Raw genomic sequence first — 18,197 nt, forward strand, 5'->3', positions numbered from 1 at the left:
AGGCATGATGGCAGTTTATTAATTTGTATTTATGGATTCTTGCTCTAGGTGTACCTAGAGACTAAAAAGGAATCGGAATCTCTTGAAGATATATAAGTAACTTGAGCCACAAGTAAGCAGATTGTTAAAGCTTCAAGAGGTAAGCTCTATGTTTAAGGAGTCTTTTCCTACTTGAGTGCTCCACCATGGTAGTGAACTGTGGTTGGATTGTATGAATGCTTTTTATGCTTTGTATAGATGCATTCATATAGAGTTATTTGATGATATGATATGTTTTGTTCTGATATGACTTCGGTAATATGATTTCTGTAATAATCTCTGGCCATTGATTGTATAGTACCCTAATGTCCGCTTTGGGGTCCTCCCTCGGGACTAATGGTGTACGCCTCTGATATGTCTGGTTCCGCTTTGGGGTCCTCCCTCGGGAACACGTGCATTGATTTCCGCTTGGGGTCCTCCCTTGGGAATGACGACGCACGCCTCTGTTATGATATGAATATATGCTTTGTTCTGTTATAATATCTGTTATATGTGCATTGTATACTATGTATCTAACTTTCATGCAAGAGTGAGCCATCAGTATGGAGAATTCGCTATAAACCTGGAGCTTAATGAGATTTGTAATCTCACCCCTCGTTGGGGCCATATTTTTAGGTGCCCAGATTCCCGGTGAGACCTCTCTAGTCAGGGACGCGACCCGTGGCTGAGAATTTTGGACGGATTGGATTTTGAGTAGCTGCAGGCTACTTCTATTTTGGAGTATAGTGCTTTCATTTAGTATTTCAGTATTTTGTGGATCATGATGTTAGATCCTTTATTTTGTATATGGCCTGTATATGTTTTGTACATGTCTGTCAGTTTGATGTATGTACATTTGAGTATTCAGGCACGTTATATGATGATGTAGTATTCAGATATGTTTACGTGTTGGATTGTATGCTGTTAGATATAGTGGCACGAAGCCATGTTATGCATGCGCCCATGGATGGGTATGTGATTATATTTGGATGCCTGGTATTTCTGAATTGATATGTTGTATAAACTATTTATCAAGAAATGCTTCTGAGTGGGATTGAAAAATCTCCAGTTGTCCGATTTATAGAGGAAACTCTGCCCGATTTTCGTTTACGCCAAGTAAGAATTAAAGTAGAAAAAGAAAAAGTTAGCTCGCATTTTTGTAAGTTAAGTCTTCCGCTGTTTCAGTTTATATCATGTGTATGTTAATTGAACCGGCTCGAGACAGGGATGTTACTACCCGCGACCTAGAGATGTATAAATCTCTCAATATAATGACTCCCAACTAAAACTAAGCTATGGGTTTTGTAAATGATGAAATTTGACACACTTTAGGCTTTGGAATGGATTGATTTCATCAATCCTAGCTCAAGTTATCAAGGATTGAAGTTCTCTCAAGCTTTTCTTTTCTTTTTTCCTTCCCTCTTTACTCTTTGTATCGTCGCGTGGAGAAGAAAAAGAAGAACACGAGGCTTTTAGTCCAATTTCACTTACATAAGTTAAGTGAAATTTAACTGGGTAAGAGCTTATCTATCTAATTATATCTATTCTTTACCAAACTTTACTCCATGGACTAGAATATTTTTCTAGTCATGTTTCTATTTTTACTTTTACCTTTTGAGTAATTTTGCGTACTCACATTTTTACCCCTTATATCATTTTAACTCATTTTTCACCAAATGTGACTTTATTTCTTTTTCTTCTACTTTTCTTATAATTATTCTTCAATATTATAATTAAAATTATTAATTCATAATTAAATTCACATTACATGTGAGGGTTATTATAAGTTCCAATAAAAACCTAATCAATATGTAAAATTGATGCAATAGCTTTGGTAATTCACATTGGAAAATTTTTGTCTTTACGCAACATTTGTCAAGTTTTCAAAACATTTAAATAATAAGGTATAAAGCATTATCCTCGTCAAATTTTTATGGAAAAAACGTGTATCATTTTAAAGGATATAAAGTTATGTCATTTTAAGTGAGAAAAAGAGATAGATAATGGAGGAAAGAGAGTAAACAAAAAAATATAAATGTGTGGGTTCCACTTCTTTGTAAGAGTGAATGGATATAAGTTGTGTCATTTAGAAAGACAAACACTTTTCTCAATTTTATTGGACTTTTATGCCACTTCATGATTTCTACCTGGTCAACTTTCCAAATTTTATGACCATTTAAAGCATTATCCTTTACGCCACATGGTAGTCGGATATGTTTCCTAAGTTGATGGTCATTTAAATAAGCATTTATATTTTTTATGTTGTCACCGTCTGTTGGTTTTTCACTCCCACACAAATATATATATATATATATATACAGGAAAATATTATAATTATTTTTTTTTGAAAGAATATTATAATTATTTTATGAAAATCAAAGAAGATATTTCCACCTAGTTTCGTGGATGTTACGCAGCAATTTCCGGTTTAGTTGATTTATAGATGAGAGTACGTGAGCCGGTGCACTAAATACACTTATCCCGCTTCATTCCGAAGATTAATAGCTTTAACCATGAACCCAACGATTAATGAGAGGTTGAAAGACGTTTCTCAACGGGGAGACGTACACGATCTCTACACGCTAATTCAAGAGAATCCACGCGTTTTGGAGGACATTGATGCGATACCATTCGTTGAAACTCCTTTGCATGCTGCTGCCTCTGCTGGGCTTCTCTCATTTGCTACCGAGATTATGAGACTAAAACCGTCGTTTGCCTGGAAGCTGAATGAGCAAGGATTCAGCCCTATCCACCTTGCTTTACAACAAGGACAAAGGAGAATGGTGGTTCGTTTTGTGCAAATCAATAAAGACCTTGTCCGAGTCAAAGGGAGGGAAGGCATAACTCCTCTGCATTTTGCAAGTCAAAGCGGAAATGTTGACCATTTAGTTTACTTCCTAGGTGCTTGCCCGGATTCAATTGAAGATGTAACTGTGAGAAGTGAGACTGCACTGCATATTGCTGTGACAAATGGACAGTACAGGGCTCTTCAAGTCTTGGTTGGCTGGCTCGAGAAATCAATCCTGACAGATGCCATGGAGTTAGAAATAAGAATATTGAACTGGAAGGATGAGGAAGGCAACACCATTTTGCACATTTCAGCAGGCTTAGGTGACCCACAGGTATCCTTCTATCTATATTTTGAACTTACTTTCGATTCATAACAAACAACCCATGGAAAAACTGCCGGGTACACCGATTATAGTGAAGATTTTATGTTGGGATATTGGTTAATAATGGACTAAAGAAAGACTATACAAGTGGGAGGATCCATAAATCTGATATCATAAGATTTTGAGTTGACAGATATCAGATTCACTTGTTATACTTAAGCTAACTTGGTCCTTTAGTGGTGGATGTGGACCGTGGTCTCCCTCCATAGGCTCCTCCAAGGGCCACCTGATATTTTAGATGGCTAAAACGAACTAACATTTTTTTTTTTTTTTTTTTTTCCAATAGGAACATTAATCTCTAACACTAAGAGGTTTTATATTTAAATTTAATCTGTAACAATTACATTGTTCATCAATTGGATTCCTTGGTAGCACAGCCGCTTCAATTGTTGGTAAAGACTATGAGGAATTATTTGAACGCCAAGAATTTGGAAAACTCAACAGCATTAGACATAGCAGCTGCCAATAATGCAGAGATGGAAAGAATATTAGTGAGTGGTGGAGCAAGACGGGGTTCATCAGTTGCTAACGCTCCCTCTCTTGCAGATACAATAATATCAAAGGTCCCAATTATTGATAAAATAATCATTTATGTACTTCGAACAATGAATATAACAGAGGACCAACGCAATGCTTTACTGGTAGTTGCTGCTCTTGTTGCAACCGCAACTTATCAATTTGCACTGAGCCCCCCAGGTGGAGTTTATCAGGCAAACGCTGGGGATAATAATGTGAACACTACTTCTCTCAATTCCAAAGCTACTGCTACCGGAGGAAACGCCGGGACATCGGTCATGTCTAATTTTGATTTCTTATACATATTCATTTTGAATACGCTTTCCTTTTCACTAGCAATCGTGACAATCTTTCTTATGATTCCAAGCGGGATTTGGGCTGCTATAGTGTCCTTACCACTGGCTTTCCTTGCCTCGGCCTATCTCTCTAATGCGCAGGTGATATCCCCTACCTCTGCTACATCATATGCCATTTACATTACTGTAATCTTATTCGTCGGGTTGTGGACGATGCTGCCATTGAAATTTTCAAGAGTGTACCGCAGACTTCGAGGGATATTCCAAACAGGGAATAGTAGAGGAGGAAATATATGGTAGTTAAAGTATTTCTGCTAATTTGCCACTTTGTTCAGTTGATCATTAGGGTGCCACACTCTGAATAGGGAACACCAATCAAGGTCTTGGGACAGCAGATATAAGGTACTCAAGTCAATTGGTCAAACCATATAAGTATTGTTTTTATATCCGTAATTTGATTTGTAATTTGTGCTCTTTCAAATTATTTCAGTTTATGAATGAATCAACATTTTAACTTTGTAATATTTTGAAACTTGCGTGCACAATTGCTCAAAAAAGAAATTTCAAAAATTGATACTGGCTTTGGTGCATATTTAGCACAATCAAGGTCAATGTAAGAACTATTGAGATAGTTGGACAATTTCAAAAGAAACCTATGTTTTATTCAATAAGGTATAACATATCATAAATGCCATAATTATACAAAAGCTACTTAATAATGCCATGCCCTTCAGACAATACTACTTTATTTTTGGTGTCTAAAAAGCTTTTGCTTGTGGTAATAAGTAATCGATAAACCTATGTTCATATGTTAAATTGTAATCTTAATGCTTACATCAATTTATAGGTATCAGTATCACGAACTCCATTGAAACGAATAAAATAAGTTGCTTGTTGTAACGCCTCGCAACTTGCAAGAATCAATGACTGTCTCCACACACTAATACGAGATTTTTCAGCGTGCTTTGTCCTCACTCGGACACTTTTCGGAAAAACTTCCGAAGAGGTCACCCATCCACGAATTGCCCCAAGTCAAGCACGTTTAACTATAGAGTTCTTCTGTTTCGGACTACCGAAAAGTAGATGCATCTTGTTAGTATAGGTAGTACCAATTAATTCTTATAAGTTATTCTCAACTTGTAACATCCCCAAATTTTTAATAATTTTAACAACAATAAAATATTCTTATAATAGAGAAATTTTCAAAAATAAAATAAAATAAAAATAATATTTAATTATTTATTAAGATCTTATATTTATTGCGAAAGCTAATCTAAAATTAATTTGGGGAAATGTTACCGCCGCACCTATACAAGGACAAGTGCAAGGCTCTTTATTACATTCATAAATATTACAATAAAATAAGAGATACGTCTTATACATAAAATTTAGGATTAGCAAAATTATCTGAGTAGTTATCCTCACTGCCCACTGCTAGCCGAATCCTTTGTATCTTGATTCACTGAAACTCTGCTCCCCCGCAGCCCCGCAGGATCATTGCAGTCAAACAAACACAAAAATCAGCAAAGCTGGTAATCCCAATCAAAATACAACTAATGTAATTAATAACAAATTAAATCAAATATCAAATAGTGATCAAATCAATTCCACATTAATCAAATCAAATATCAATATAATTGTAATATCTCGTTCTAGAACCGGTTTGTTAACATTACGTACGGCATCAAGCGCAGTTACAATCACAAGATTGAATTAAACACGGATAAACTTTTTCCTTTTTATTTATAAACATTTTTTTTTTAGTTTAAAATTCATTCCGTAATTAAAACAATCCTCGTAACGCGATTATAACTTAAATTATAAGTAGACTTCCTATTGTAAGTCTTATTTAAACCACCAAAGCTTAAAACTCACTTTTATCGTTCTTAAACACTAATCATAAATAATCTTTATTTATTTAAGAAATTCCTATACTACTTTTATGGTCTCCATCATCTTCTATGTTATATAATTCTTCATTAGCTACGCGTGGGTTCAAACCGCGATCAAATCAGAGCACCGTAGCCCAAGTTATGAGATTTCTAAGAAAATGGATGCTGAAATTCCCAGGACCCCACGCTCATAGCGTGAGTCCCACGCTAATAGCATGAAAATGCCCCAGGAGGCAAAGAGGTTGACGCTCATAGCGTGAGTCTCACGCTCATAGCGTGAAACCTACGGCCTCCCCCTGATAGTTGGCGCTCATAGCGTGAACTTGACGCTAAGAGCGCCGCAGTTCTGGAGCAAGCACCAAAACTGGGCAATTTGACCTCCCTTTGATATTTCATCCATAACTTTAGTTATACTACTCATATTTATGCAATCTTGGTCTCGTTGGAAAGCTAAGGAAAGGATCTACAACTTCTATTAAGACACAAGGGTCCAAATATATCATATATGATATGAAAAATGGACAACAAGACAGGATATTTTTACTTTTACTTGAATTTTCAACCTAAAGGTCTTCTTTCACCTAATTGACATCATATAATCCTTTCAATACATGAATTCTAGTTCTTGCAAGGTACATATACATCACAAGAAACATGCATACCCTCTCATCATATATATATATATATACCCAACAATTACAACATTACATCCTTGCAACATGTCTTAATTACAAATCATGGGACTTAGCTACAAAACACTATGATCAATCCCTTGGCTCCTATCAACAAAAGAGATACCAAAGGAAATGAGCATAGGCTAAGTCCATCCAAATATAACATGACATACATATAGCAATTAGCTTTCAAATGTAAATCCTATACATGGTACTACTACATGTCATGTATAATCCAAAAGAATGCAACATCTTCATGCATCTACTAATCCAAATATAGCCACTTGCTACCAGAGGCTCCTGCAGCATCTTTACCTGAAAGGGGGTCCCCACAACACGGGGTGAGATATACGAATATATCACAGTAAACCAGGGGTCCTTGGAGCATCTCTCCACCCCATAGTTCAATCACAGTGTAATAGCAATAACAATAAGCAATGCAGTAAATACATATACATGCAGTGTGTAAACAAACATCTCCAGGAGAAATTCCTCGAGCTCTCAACATAGGCCAACTAAACTACCAAGTATGAATTACGCATCGTCATGCAACATACCAACATAGGGAAACACCATCCTATGCCACACCAAATGCATACGCATACGTATAACAAAGCATTAAACTACCTTATCGCATTTACATACACTATCAATAACCATTACCCCTTTCGGGCTTGGTGGAACAAATAAAGGATCAACACCCAAGCTCCGAAGGCTTATCTCAAAGCTCCAGTTCAACCTTTGTTCCCCCAACAAGTTTTGCAACCAATCAACTTTGGATTCAAGCTACACTTGCAAAATACACACCTACACCAAGGTGTCAGATAATCAATCAATACAATTTAATGAATATCCATGTATTCATCAACAACACAACAACTCCACACCACAATTTGGCATGGACTTACCTCTCCAATTGGGCTAATCAAGCTCCATAGCTTGCTCCAATGGTTGGTCCCTCAAGGGTGATCCAATTTCCTCAATCCTAATCATCACATGGATACAATCAATAATCAACCAAACCAAACCATTGATTACTAATGTAAGAAAATCCACAATCAAGTATATAATCTTGCAATTTCCAAAGTATAATCAATTGACTATCTAAACTCATTTTCACCAATTAAATTTCATTCCTAGCATTTTTCACAACATACATTAAGCCTCATTCCTCCTTGAACATAGCCAATCTACTCACATTATCATAAAACCCTAAAAACACTATTCATCATCTTCCTCAACATACAATCTCCATGAAAATAGAGTTCAAGGAGTAAAATCTTACCACTAATGGTTGCATAATCAAGGAGTGATGGTTCCTCAAGCTTCCAAGAAGTGAAATGCTCCCAAACCCCTTCCACCTTCAAAGGGGGCAAATTTTTTAGAGAAAAAATCTCACACCACAAAGCTCCCCACAACAAACCAAGCTTGGATTAAGGATGAGAGGAAGATTCTAAGTGGTTTAGGCTTTTGAATCACTCTAATAGGTGGAGAATCCAAGGATCTAGGGTTTGGCTCCTTTTTTCTCTTCTCTTCCTCTCCTTTTCTTCTTCTTGCTCGACGGGTGTGGGGGGGAATGAAGTGGGTTCTCTTATTTTCTAGTCACTTAACATAAGTTAAGTGAAATCAAGCGGGTATTAGCTCATCTATCTATTCAACTCCATTCACTACCAAACCTTACCCAAAGGTCTGGAATATTTTTCTAGGAATATTTTCACTTCCATTTTTATTTTGAGTACTTTTGCCTACACCCATTTATATTCCTTAATTTTCACTGAGTGCACTTTTTACCTCAAAAGTGACCCTAATTAATTTAATTTGGTATTTTACTTATTTTACCCCACTAATACGTGCTTAATTACTTAATCACATGTAATTTACAATTTAGGGCTATTATAATAATAATCAAAATTCCATTATATAGTATTTATCCTTATTAAGTTCATGTAGTGTATTTAATAATTATCAACTAACATATTTAGCACAACATTAATCATAATATGATAATATTCACAACTCAATGACATTCATCATAATCAAATCAAATAACAAATTTCATTATTAATAATGTTTAAGTTCATTGTATTTAGTGGGAAGAAAACCATGGTAGACCCGGGAAATAACCCTGTTGTCAGTTTACCCCGTGACCCGGGAAATAAACACTGTTGCCAGCCACGTATAATCAAAATTGGCCATCATCAAAATATCAAATCCTAGTGTGCACACATTTTTCCAAAGCTGCTACTAGTACCCCGGGAAATAACCACGGTTGCCAGATACCACTTTGGGAAGAAAGAAAACATCATTGTCGCATCAAATAAATATCAAAGGCATAAAGCCCAAAAGTTGTGTTCTATGAAGCACCGACACTTCAAAAATCTTGATGTGTCGTGTATAACATTTTTCGACACTCTCGGACACTCCGACACTCCAACACGCGTTATAGAAATTCAAAAAAAGATTTAAAGGTTACGTTGTGTTGAGTTTTTAGTTCCAACTATTATATTCGTTGGATTACGATTACTATTTTATTGAGTTTAATATTAATATTTGGGATATATTATGTTTCTTTGCAAAATTTATGAATATTATAAGTTTAGATTTATTTTTTGTTAAATTATTGAATATTAAATATAATATACACTACATAAATTAAAAATATTATTTAATATCAAAACGTGTCCTAACGTGTCAAAATCTAACATTTTTTAGAATTAACGTGTCGGAGTGTCGTGTCGTATCGAATAACACCTCACAGTTCTAAATTAAGTATTAAAATATTAAATGAGTAATTAAGTGAAGGATTAGTGAAAATCTTAAAGATTAGGCCAAAATACAAAGTGGATAGACAAGTTTCAGAAAAATTAGTGAATAGTGTTTTTACCGGGTCAAAATATCGCAGTACGATTGTACCGTAAAACGTGTCGATTGAGTTTTGAGCTCTAGGTTTCAAATATGAGTTATAAAAGGTCTATAGGACTAGGAAATATGATTTTTGATAAAATTTGATGAAAATAAGTTAGTTTGGGGAAGCGTGCCAACGGCGCGCGCAACAGCTTAAAACAGTGTTTTCTCCGAACGACCGAAAATCTCCGGATTCATCTAATCGAGTATAATTAAAGGACAATGGTTAATGTTAAAAATTAGAGTTTCTAAATAGGTTGTGAATTCACGGACGTTTAGAGAAATTCGGATGAATTTTAAATCGCGTGAGGTGGCGTGGGACCCACCCCACTTAAGTCCACTTATCCACCTAAGCTATTCACTATTCACTATCACCTTCATTTCATTTTCTCTCTCTCAAAAATCGATCAGCCCTCCCTCCTTAGGCACCTTAGGGTTTCAATTTTCTTCCTTGATAAATCCATCAATTCTTAACCAAATCAAGTGATTTTTGTGTTGAAATTTATTGGAAACAACCTTCCAAACACATTGGTGGTATCCATTACCCTTGAAACCCTCTCTTTGGTGAGTTATTGGCCATTTTCAGCTGCGAATTTTTGGAGATAAATTGATGTTCTTGGAGTCATTTGGTCTTCCATTGCTTGGATAAGTCTTGGAGGAGTATCAAGCCTTGATTGTGAGTAGATTCCTATATCATTTCCATGGTTTATTTGTAGATTTTATTTATGAACCCTAAAACTTGAATTGTTGACATGTGATGTTAGAGAGCTCAATTGGAAAAAGTTTGTACATGAATGTGTCTTAGAATAATGTGTATTAGCTATAAATGCAATGAAAATTTTAGGTGAAAAATATGATTTTGTAACTTAGAATATTTTGAGGTGTCATGACTTGAATTTTGAAAAGGTGTTAGGATTTTATTGGTGAGTTGTTGGATGATTATATGTGGATATAATGGTATTGTGTGAGGTGTGGAAGGGTTGAAAATTGAATGAAATCCCTTGGGATTAATTAGGTAACAATTCGGCCCTTTAAGGAAGTTTAAGGAATTGAGGTTGTTTGCATTGCTTGGATGATGTTTCAAGTGTTAAATGATATTTAGATGGGTTGTGTGGTGGTTGGAAAGCAGAAGAATCAATGAAAAATAATAAATGGTGTTAAGGGTCATAAAGGATCCCATAGTGAATTATTAAGCAAAACGATGCTTAAAAGACGTAAAATGAAAAAACGGAACTTGATCTAGCCTTTTGGCAACCTAAGGATGTATAATAAAATGAGAAAGAAAATTTAAAAAAATAAATTTGGAATTAAGCCTTGTTTGGCCGAACCTACCTAGTGGGGGTGTAGAAATTTGATGTTTTTCACGTTTTGATAGAATTGTCGTGTACTGACGATTCGTACATGGAAATTGTAGGTTGTCGTACGTCGATTTGAACCCCGAACCGTGAGTCGGTGGATTGCCCTTGGTCCTGAACCAAGTGGGATTGAGGTAAGTGGTTGAATCATGCTTGTATAGTTGTAAATTGCATGCATTCGTATGAGTTTGAGTAATTGGGAATGTCCTCTGAGTAGGCATTCTGTTGAGTAACAAGTTTGAAACATAAGCTGTTGTGGAGCTAAGTGGAGGAACGTTTTGAGGTAACCTCTTGGTACTGGGGCTTGTTCCCCTTGTGTGTTCCACCATGCCAGTTGATGGTATTGGTAGGAAATGTATATGAGTAATGTAAAACAGCATGAGCATATATGGGTACTTAGGTACCGAGTCTCTGGCCAGTAGACAGCTAGCCTTCGGGCAGTTCGGACTTCCACTGGATAGGTCTCCGAGAGGGAGTTCCAGTTGACCTAGGGTCGTGGTGTGTCATCCAGGTAGGAGCACACTAGGAAGTCTCAGGTTATATGGATGGGAGAGGTACCTTGGTTGTGGTTCTTGGAACACGCCTTGGATGAGACCCGTAGGCTTATATGCCGAGGACGTTGCGTGGTATTGGTAGCTACCATTCTAGCTTCGTCGTATTTTATAGCCCGATATTCTCCAGTTTCTCTAAATCCCTTGCTATATCCCGTTTTGAAAGTGGTTGTTTCATATTATTTATATGCATCAAAGTGAGCCATTGGGCAGAATTTTCTCCAGAACCTCTGGGTTACTGAGATATATCCGTATATTTCACCCCGTCTTGGGGGCTTTATTTCAGGAGGTAGCAGTGGCATTGGAGCGGCGGGCAAGAAGCCCGTAGGATGACTAGTCGGAGCACTATTACTATTTTGCATTTTGTTGGCCATGTGGCCTAGGCTAGACTTAGACTATGAACATCCCATATGTATGTCAGATGAGTTTCATAGTCATATTTGTTCATGTCATTTTGCCTAAGTCTAGTTGCATATGTCATTTGAGTTTTTATATTTCAAGTTGTAAATTAAAGTATGGATTTGTAACTCAGAAAACCCCCTAATTATACAACAATACTGTAACTATCATTACAAGAAAAATAAAAAATAAAAAAACATATAATAATACTAATACAAAATTGAAAAAATCAATTTCTTGGCACCATATATGTACATTTAATCAGAATAAATGCAGAAACAAAAACACCAAGCAAAAATTTTTACTCTAACTCCGTTCAAGCTGGATTTAGATCCCGTGAGGTTTGGCCTTGCCATCTGTAAAACAAACAATTAGATCATTCACAAGCACATTTCATTCCAGATAATGCAAAGGTGTGTGTGATTTAAATAGAAAGATGCTATTTGTTCCACAAGTCCCAAAAGCAAGAACAAAGTGCACAAATAAAAGAATTACTACAAATCACATGTTAAATGATAACTTCCATAAACCTTGAAAGAAGAAATCTTGCAAGTGGGCTTAAATTGCTATTTGAATGAACTTCCTTGTTCTGTTGTTTCTTCCTGTTATCAGGCTCTGCATTTCGGGTTTCTTCAGTTGAATTGGTTTTGCTGAAAATTTGGCCTGCCAGTTCTTGCAGATCCTTCAATGAAGACTCCTTTGAACTGCACAATGTGTTTTAATTTGGGGTTTATAAATTATGATTTTATTAATTTTCCTTTACTGTGCTACATGATGAATATTAGTAGAGTGCATACCTTGCCAACCGCTGAAGCAACTTTTTGACAAAGGCATCACAGGATCTAGGCTTTGTCCTCTCCATGTTTACAAGTGAGTTGATAACAAATTGCACGACCGACCCTTCTGGATCATCAGCAATGGCCTACATAATAAACAGAAATATGCTATGAGAAAATTCATAACAGATCAAATCTATTCTAGCTTTAAGTTGCAACAGCATACAACAGTTTGTAAGCAGCTAAAACATTATCATACTCTGATATCAACTTCCAACAAGGAAACTTAACCTCATTAGCAGGTTTTCTTTCTCTTTTTAGAATGCACTACTTTCTATGAAATTACAAAAAGTCATCAGGTAAGCGATTATAAATTTTATTTTATTTTTCCTGAAAAGTCAAAGGTTTATCATGATCTAGCCTCTTTTCCACATAAATCAATGCCTTAGTTTTTCCAGCATAAAGAATCCAAATAATTCAGAAAAGAATCCAAATAAAAAAAATACTTATATCTATTTACCAAAAAATAAATAAAAAAAATACTTATATCTGAAATAATTCTAATTGGGGAACCTTGCTTACTTTTCAATAACCTTCTGCACATTGCAAGCAATTCTATTTGGCATCACAAACTAATTTAGAACAAAAGCAAGACATAACACAATTAGAATAAAACCTATATGTGGATTTACCTCTTTTAATGAAGGAATAAGCAAAACAGATAACGGCAGAGAGGATGACATTATTTTGGAACTTTCTTCATCATCACTAGCATAATGAGACCTTGAAAGTCCTTTCTGTGAATCAATGTATTCACGAGATGGTCTGAAAAAATATTCCTTGCAAAATTACAATCACAATTTTATTTCAGCAGCAAAAAATTGACCAGCATTATGGCCGTGGATGTACCTGGAAGAATCAGAGCTGCTTGACATTTCATCTCTCCTGCTTTCCTGTACATCATTGTTGAGTTTTCCAAGTGCAAATCTCTCTCGAGCATTCACTTTCTTTAATCCTCCTTGGATAGCTGCCTTTGCCTACAAAGAAAATTATTTATCTCTTTTTTTAAAATACAATAGTGGCACTAAAATTCGAACTTATAACCTCATGCAAGTTGTTAGAATATATTAAATTTGATTAGATATGATTAGTCTGTAATTATTATGATTAGATATGATTAGTCTGTAATTATTATGATTAGTCTGTAATTAATTCTGATTGTATTAGGTCTGGGCCTTTCACTTAAGCCCATTAGAGTCTCTATATATTGTAACCCTCTAAATTAGATTAATACACAACATATTATTTTATATTTAAGTTGGTATCAGAGCTCTTTTGTTCTGAGGACCCTCGTTTTCGCTTAGAAAGCTTGTTTTTGCTTTAAAACCTAAGCCCACTGCTTAGGAGTCCTCTTTCTTTGTCGTGCGTCCTTCCGGCAAGCCATCTAGGGCTGTAAACAGCTTCTGAGTAATTTTCCAAACGCGTCAGCACCGTCGACGGCCACTGGAACCACCGTCCGCCACTAGGACCACTGTTTAGGCCACCGGAGACGTTTTTTCCGGCGACTTTTCAGACCAGACGTCACGCGATCAGGACCGTCTCTTCCCGGCGATCAAGTCTGTGGAGGTCCGGTCACCAACGCATCCCTCACGCGCCGCCCACCTCCTCTGCGCGTGGGCCTCACGCGCCACCTTCTACCGGCGCGTGTGCACTACTCCGGCGGCTTTTTCCGGCCGGTCTTGGACAGAGAAGCCCGCCTTCTCCTCCCCTTTCTGGATCTGTGATTGTTTCTCTGTGGGTCTGACCTTAGACGCGTTGTTCTCCTTGATTGGATATTGTTTGCCTTCGTTTACGGCTTTTATATTTTATCTTTAAATGGCAGCAGCATCTCCTGATCTCTCGGAGGTTAACTCTCCTTCTATTGTTGCAAATATAGCTCAGTCAGACAATGCATCATTTGGTTCAGGTTCGGACTATGCTGCACTCCAAACCCCTCTCAGGAAGGCTTATCCTCAGTCTCAGCCTTATACTGGTAATCCCGTTGCTTGTGTTTCTCTTTCTACATCACTTGGCACTTGGATATTTGACTCCGGTGCTACCAATCATCTCTGTGGTAATAAGGAACTCTTTACATCTCTTACTTATTCTGATCATTTACCGTCTTTTACCCTTGCGGATGGAACCAAAGCCCCAGTTCGTGGGATTGGACAAGCTCGTCCGACCTCTACCTTGGCTCTGACATCTGTCTATTACATTCCTGGCATCCCTTATAACTTAATTTCTATTAGTAAGTTGATCCACTCCCTCACTTGCACCATTACTTTCTCTAACCATTCTATTTCTGTGCAGGATCCGGGTACGGGGAAAATGATTGGAGTGGGTCGTGAGTCACGGGGGCTTTATTATCTGCATGTGCCTCGTCCTTCAGTAGCATGCTCTCTCACAGAATCTCCACAACTTATCCACAGTCACCTTGGTCATCCAAGTCTTTCAAAGTTGCAGAAAATGGTTCCTCTTTTGTCCGGTCTTCAGTCTTTAGATTGTGTGTCATGTCAACAAGGGAAGCATACACGCTCCTCTTTTGCCAGTCGAGTCAATAAACGAGCTGATGCCTCTTTCTCTCTTGTTCATTCAGATATCTGGGGTCCAAGTCGTACCTTGTCTGTCTTAGGTTTTCGGTATTTCGTTACCTTTATTGATGATTTTTCCCGTTGCACTTGGATCTATGCAACGAAAAATCGTTCTGAGTTATTTTCCATTTATAAAAAGTTTTCTACTGAGATCCATACTCAATTTGGTGTTTCTATTCGTATTCTACGTAGTGATAATGCTAAGGAATATGTTTCTATTGATTTTTCTAATTTCTTGGCCACACAAGGTACTTTACATCAAACTACTTGTCCTCACACTCCACAACAAAATGGGGTGGCTGAACGTAAAAACAGACATCTCATTGAAACTGCCCGTACCCATCTTATTCATATGCAGGTTCCCCTTCACTTCTGGGCAGATGTTGTACTCATCTCTTGTTTTCTCATCAATCGCATGCCTTCATCTGTGCTCCACAATGACATTCCTCATAATCTATTGCTTCCAGATGTTCCTCTTTATCCTCTAACTCCACATGTCTTTGGTTGTACTTGTTTTGTTCATGATCTCACTCCTGGTAAGGATAAGTTAACATCCAAAGCCTTTCAGTGTATCTTTCTTGGTTATTCTCGTCTTCAAAAGGGTTATCGTTGTTATTCTCCCGACCTTAAGCGTTACTTAGTTTCCGTTGATGTCACTTTTCTTGATCAACAACCCTTTAATTCTATCCCATCTCAGATGTTACAGGTTGATCATGTACTTCCTGTCCCTTTTCTTGACTTGTCTTTGCCAGCTGCAGGTGCTTCTATTCCAGATGAGCAACCTATTGCTTCTATACCTGAGGACCGTCCACTTCTCACCTATCAGCGTCGCAAAACTGTGCCTCCTGTCGACTCGACTCTTGCTGACTCATCGCCCACTGTTGTTGCTTCTTCCCCTCTGGATCCTTCATCAGAGACTCTTCCCATTGCTCAAAGAAAAGGTACACGTACTACTCGTAACCCTTATCCTCTTTATACCTTTTTGAGTTATGACCGTCTTTCTTCACCTCATTTCACCTTTGTTTCTAGTCTTTCTTCTATTTCTATTCCTAAGACCACAGGTGAAGCACTTTCCCATCCAGGGTGGCGCCAAACAATGCTTGATGAGATGACTGCACTTCATTCCAATGGCACTTGGGACCTTGTTTCTGCTCCTCCAGAGAAGTCTATAGTTGGTTGTCGCTGGATTTTTACTGTGAAAGTTGGACCTGATAGCCATATTGATCGTCTCAAGGCACGTTTAGTTGCCAAGGGTTTTACTCAAATCTTTGGCCTTGATTATAGCGATACATTTTCTCCGGTCGCTAAGATGGCGTCAGTCCGCCTCTTTCTTGCCCTTGCTGCTGTTCGTCACTGGCCACTCCTTCAACTTGACATCAAAAATGCCTTTCTTCATGGTGATTTACAAGAAGAAGTTTACATGGAGCAACCACCTGGTTTTGTTGCTCAGGGGGAGTCTGGAAAGGTGTGTCGTCTTCGGAAATCCTTATATGGTCTCAAGCAGTCTCCTCGAGCATGGTTCAGTCGCTTCAGTTCTGCTGTTCAGGTGTTTGGCTTAATCCGCAGTAAAGTTGACCATTCTGTGTTTTATAGGATTACATCTCCTGATAAGTGTATCTATTTGTTAGTCTATGTTAACGACATCATTCTCACCGGAAGTGATCAAGACGGAATTCGTCAGTTAAAACAGCATTTGTTTAGTACATTTCAAACAAAGGACATTGGGAAGTTGCGTTACTTCTTGGGAATTGAGGTGGCACAATCCAGACAGAGCATTTCTATCTGTCAAAGGAAATATGCCTTGGATATCCTAGAAGAAACTGGTATATTGGGAAGTAAACCAGTTGATACACCTATGGATCCTAATGTCAAGTTATTGCCCGGACAGGGGGAGCCGTTATCTGATCCTGGACGTGATCGGAGGCTAATTGGGAAGCTCAACTATCTTACTGTGACTAGGCCAGATATTTCTTTTGCTATTAGTACGGCTAGTCAGTTTCTTGATTCCCCTTGTGATTCACATTGGGATGCTGTTGTGAGGATCCTCCGATACATCAAAGGAGCACCAGGAAAAGGTTTGTTGTATTCAGATCAGGGAAATACAGAAATTTGTGGTTATTCAGATGCTGATTGGGCAGGATCACCCTCGGACAGGCGCTCTACTTCTGGCTATTGTGTCTTCTTTGGAGGAAACTTAATTTCGTGGAAGAGCAAGAAACAACCTGTTGTTGCTCGATCTAGTGCAGAAGCTGAGTATCGTGCAATGGCAAATGCTACCTGTGAGTTAGTCTGGTTAAAGCAGTTGATTCAGGAGCTTCATCTTTGTGAACAGAAACAACCCATGACACTCATCTGTGATAATCAAGCTGCGCTACATATATCCTTTAATCCTGTCTTTCATGAGAGGACCAAACATATAGAGATTGATTGTCACTTCATTCGAGAAAAGATTAAGTAAGGAGAAATCAAGACTGTTTTCGTCAACTCCTCTGATCAACTAGCGGATGTCTTCACTAAAGCTCTTAGAGGTCCTCGGGTTCAATATATTTGTAACAAGCTTGGTGCTCACAATATATACGCACCAGCTTGAGGGGGAGTGTTAGAATATATTAAATATGATTAGATATGATTAGTCTGTAATTATTATGATTAGATATGATTAGTCTGTAATTAATTCTGATTGTATTAGGTTTGTATTAGGTCTGGGCCTTTCACTTAAGCCCATTAGAGTCTCTATATATTGTAACCCTCTAAATTAGATCAATACACAACATATTATTTTATATTCAAGTCAAGTTACCAAAGCCCCTCACCTCTAGCCCACACACACTGGCTTACGAAAATTATTTTAAGGATAAGCGATTTCAATATGATCAAGTAATAAAATTACTTCTAAGTAATCACAAACTTGTCAAATATCCAACAGTAAAAATATAAATCAAACCATAAAAGAACAAAAAATAATTCGACAATTGTGCTTAAAAAAAGGTTTAAGAAACAAATAGACCTTAAA

The 18,197-nt window shown here is 37.3% G+C and overlaps 2 protein-coding genes across 3 annotated transcripts in view; one reads left to right on the top strand and one right to left on the bottom strand.

Annotated features, from left to right (window-relative positions):
- The window catches only part of LOC133297544 (ankyrin repeat-containing protein BDA1-like), a 63,511-nt gene extending 58,976 nt beyond the window's left edge, over nucleotides 1–4,535 (top strand). The window contains exons 3-4 of the mRNA XM_061496714.1: nucleotides 2,553–3,140; nucleotides 3,569–4,535. Of these exons, the coding sequence (XP_061352698.1) occupies nucleotides 2,553–3,140; nucleotides 3,569–4,303 (1,323 nt within the window). The 3' untranslated portion in view covers nucleotides 4,304–4,535. The remainder of the gene's footprint in view (nucleotides 1–2,552; nucleotides 3,141–3,568) is intronic.
- A 7,388-nt stretch (nucleotides 4,536–11,923) lies between these two features.
- LOC133297543 (uncharacterized) overlaps nucleotides 11,924–18,197 on the bottom strand; it is a 31,168-nt gene continuing 24,894 nt past the window's right edge. For both annotated transcript variants that reach the window (XM_061496712.1, XM_061496713.1), the window contains 5 exons: nucleotides 13,464–13,591; nucleotides 13,247–13,379; nucleotides 12,576–12,700; nucleotides 12,309–12,482; nucleotides 11,924–12,134 (listed from right to left, as the gene is read on the bottom strand). In XM_061496712.1, coding sequence (XP_061352696.1) covers nucleotides 12,095–12,134; nucleotides 12,309–12,482; nucleotides 12,576–12,700; nucleotides 13,247–13,379; nucleotides 13,464–13,591 — 600 coding nt within the window. In that variant the 3' untranslated portion in view covers nucleotides 11,924–12,094. The remainder of the gene's footprint in view (nucleotides 12,135–12,308; nucleotides 12,483–12,575; nucleotides 12,701–13,246; nucleotides 13,380–13,463; nucleotides 13,592–18,197) is intronic.

The sequence above is a fragment of the Gastrolobium bilobum genome, unplaced genomic scaffold, assembly GCF_033153095.1.
Source record: "Gastrolobium bilobum isolate Gb01-03AN ecotype WA unplaced genomic scaffold, APGP_CSIRO_Gbil_v1 utg13567, whole genome shotgun sequence".
NCBI classification, from domain to species: domain Eukaryota; kingdom Viridiplantae; phylum Streptophyta; class Magnoliopsida; order Fabales; family Fabaceae; genus Gastrolobium; species Gastrolobium bilobum.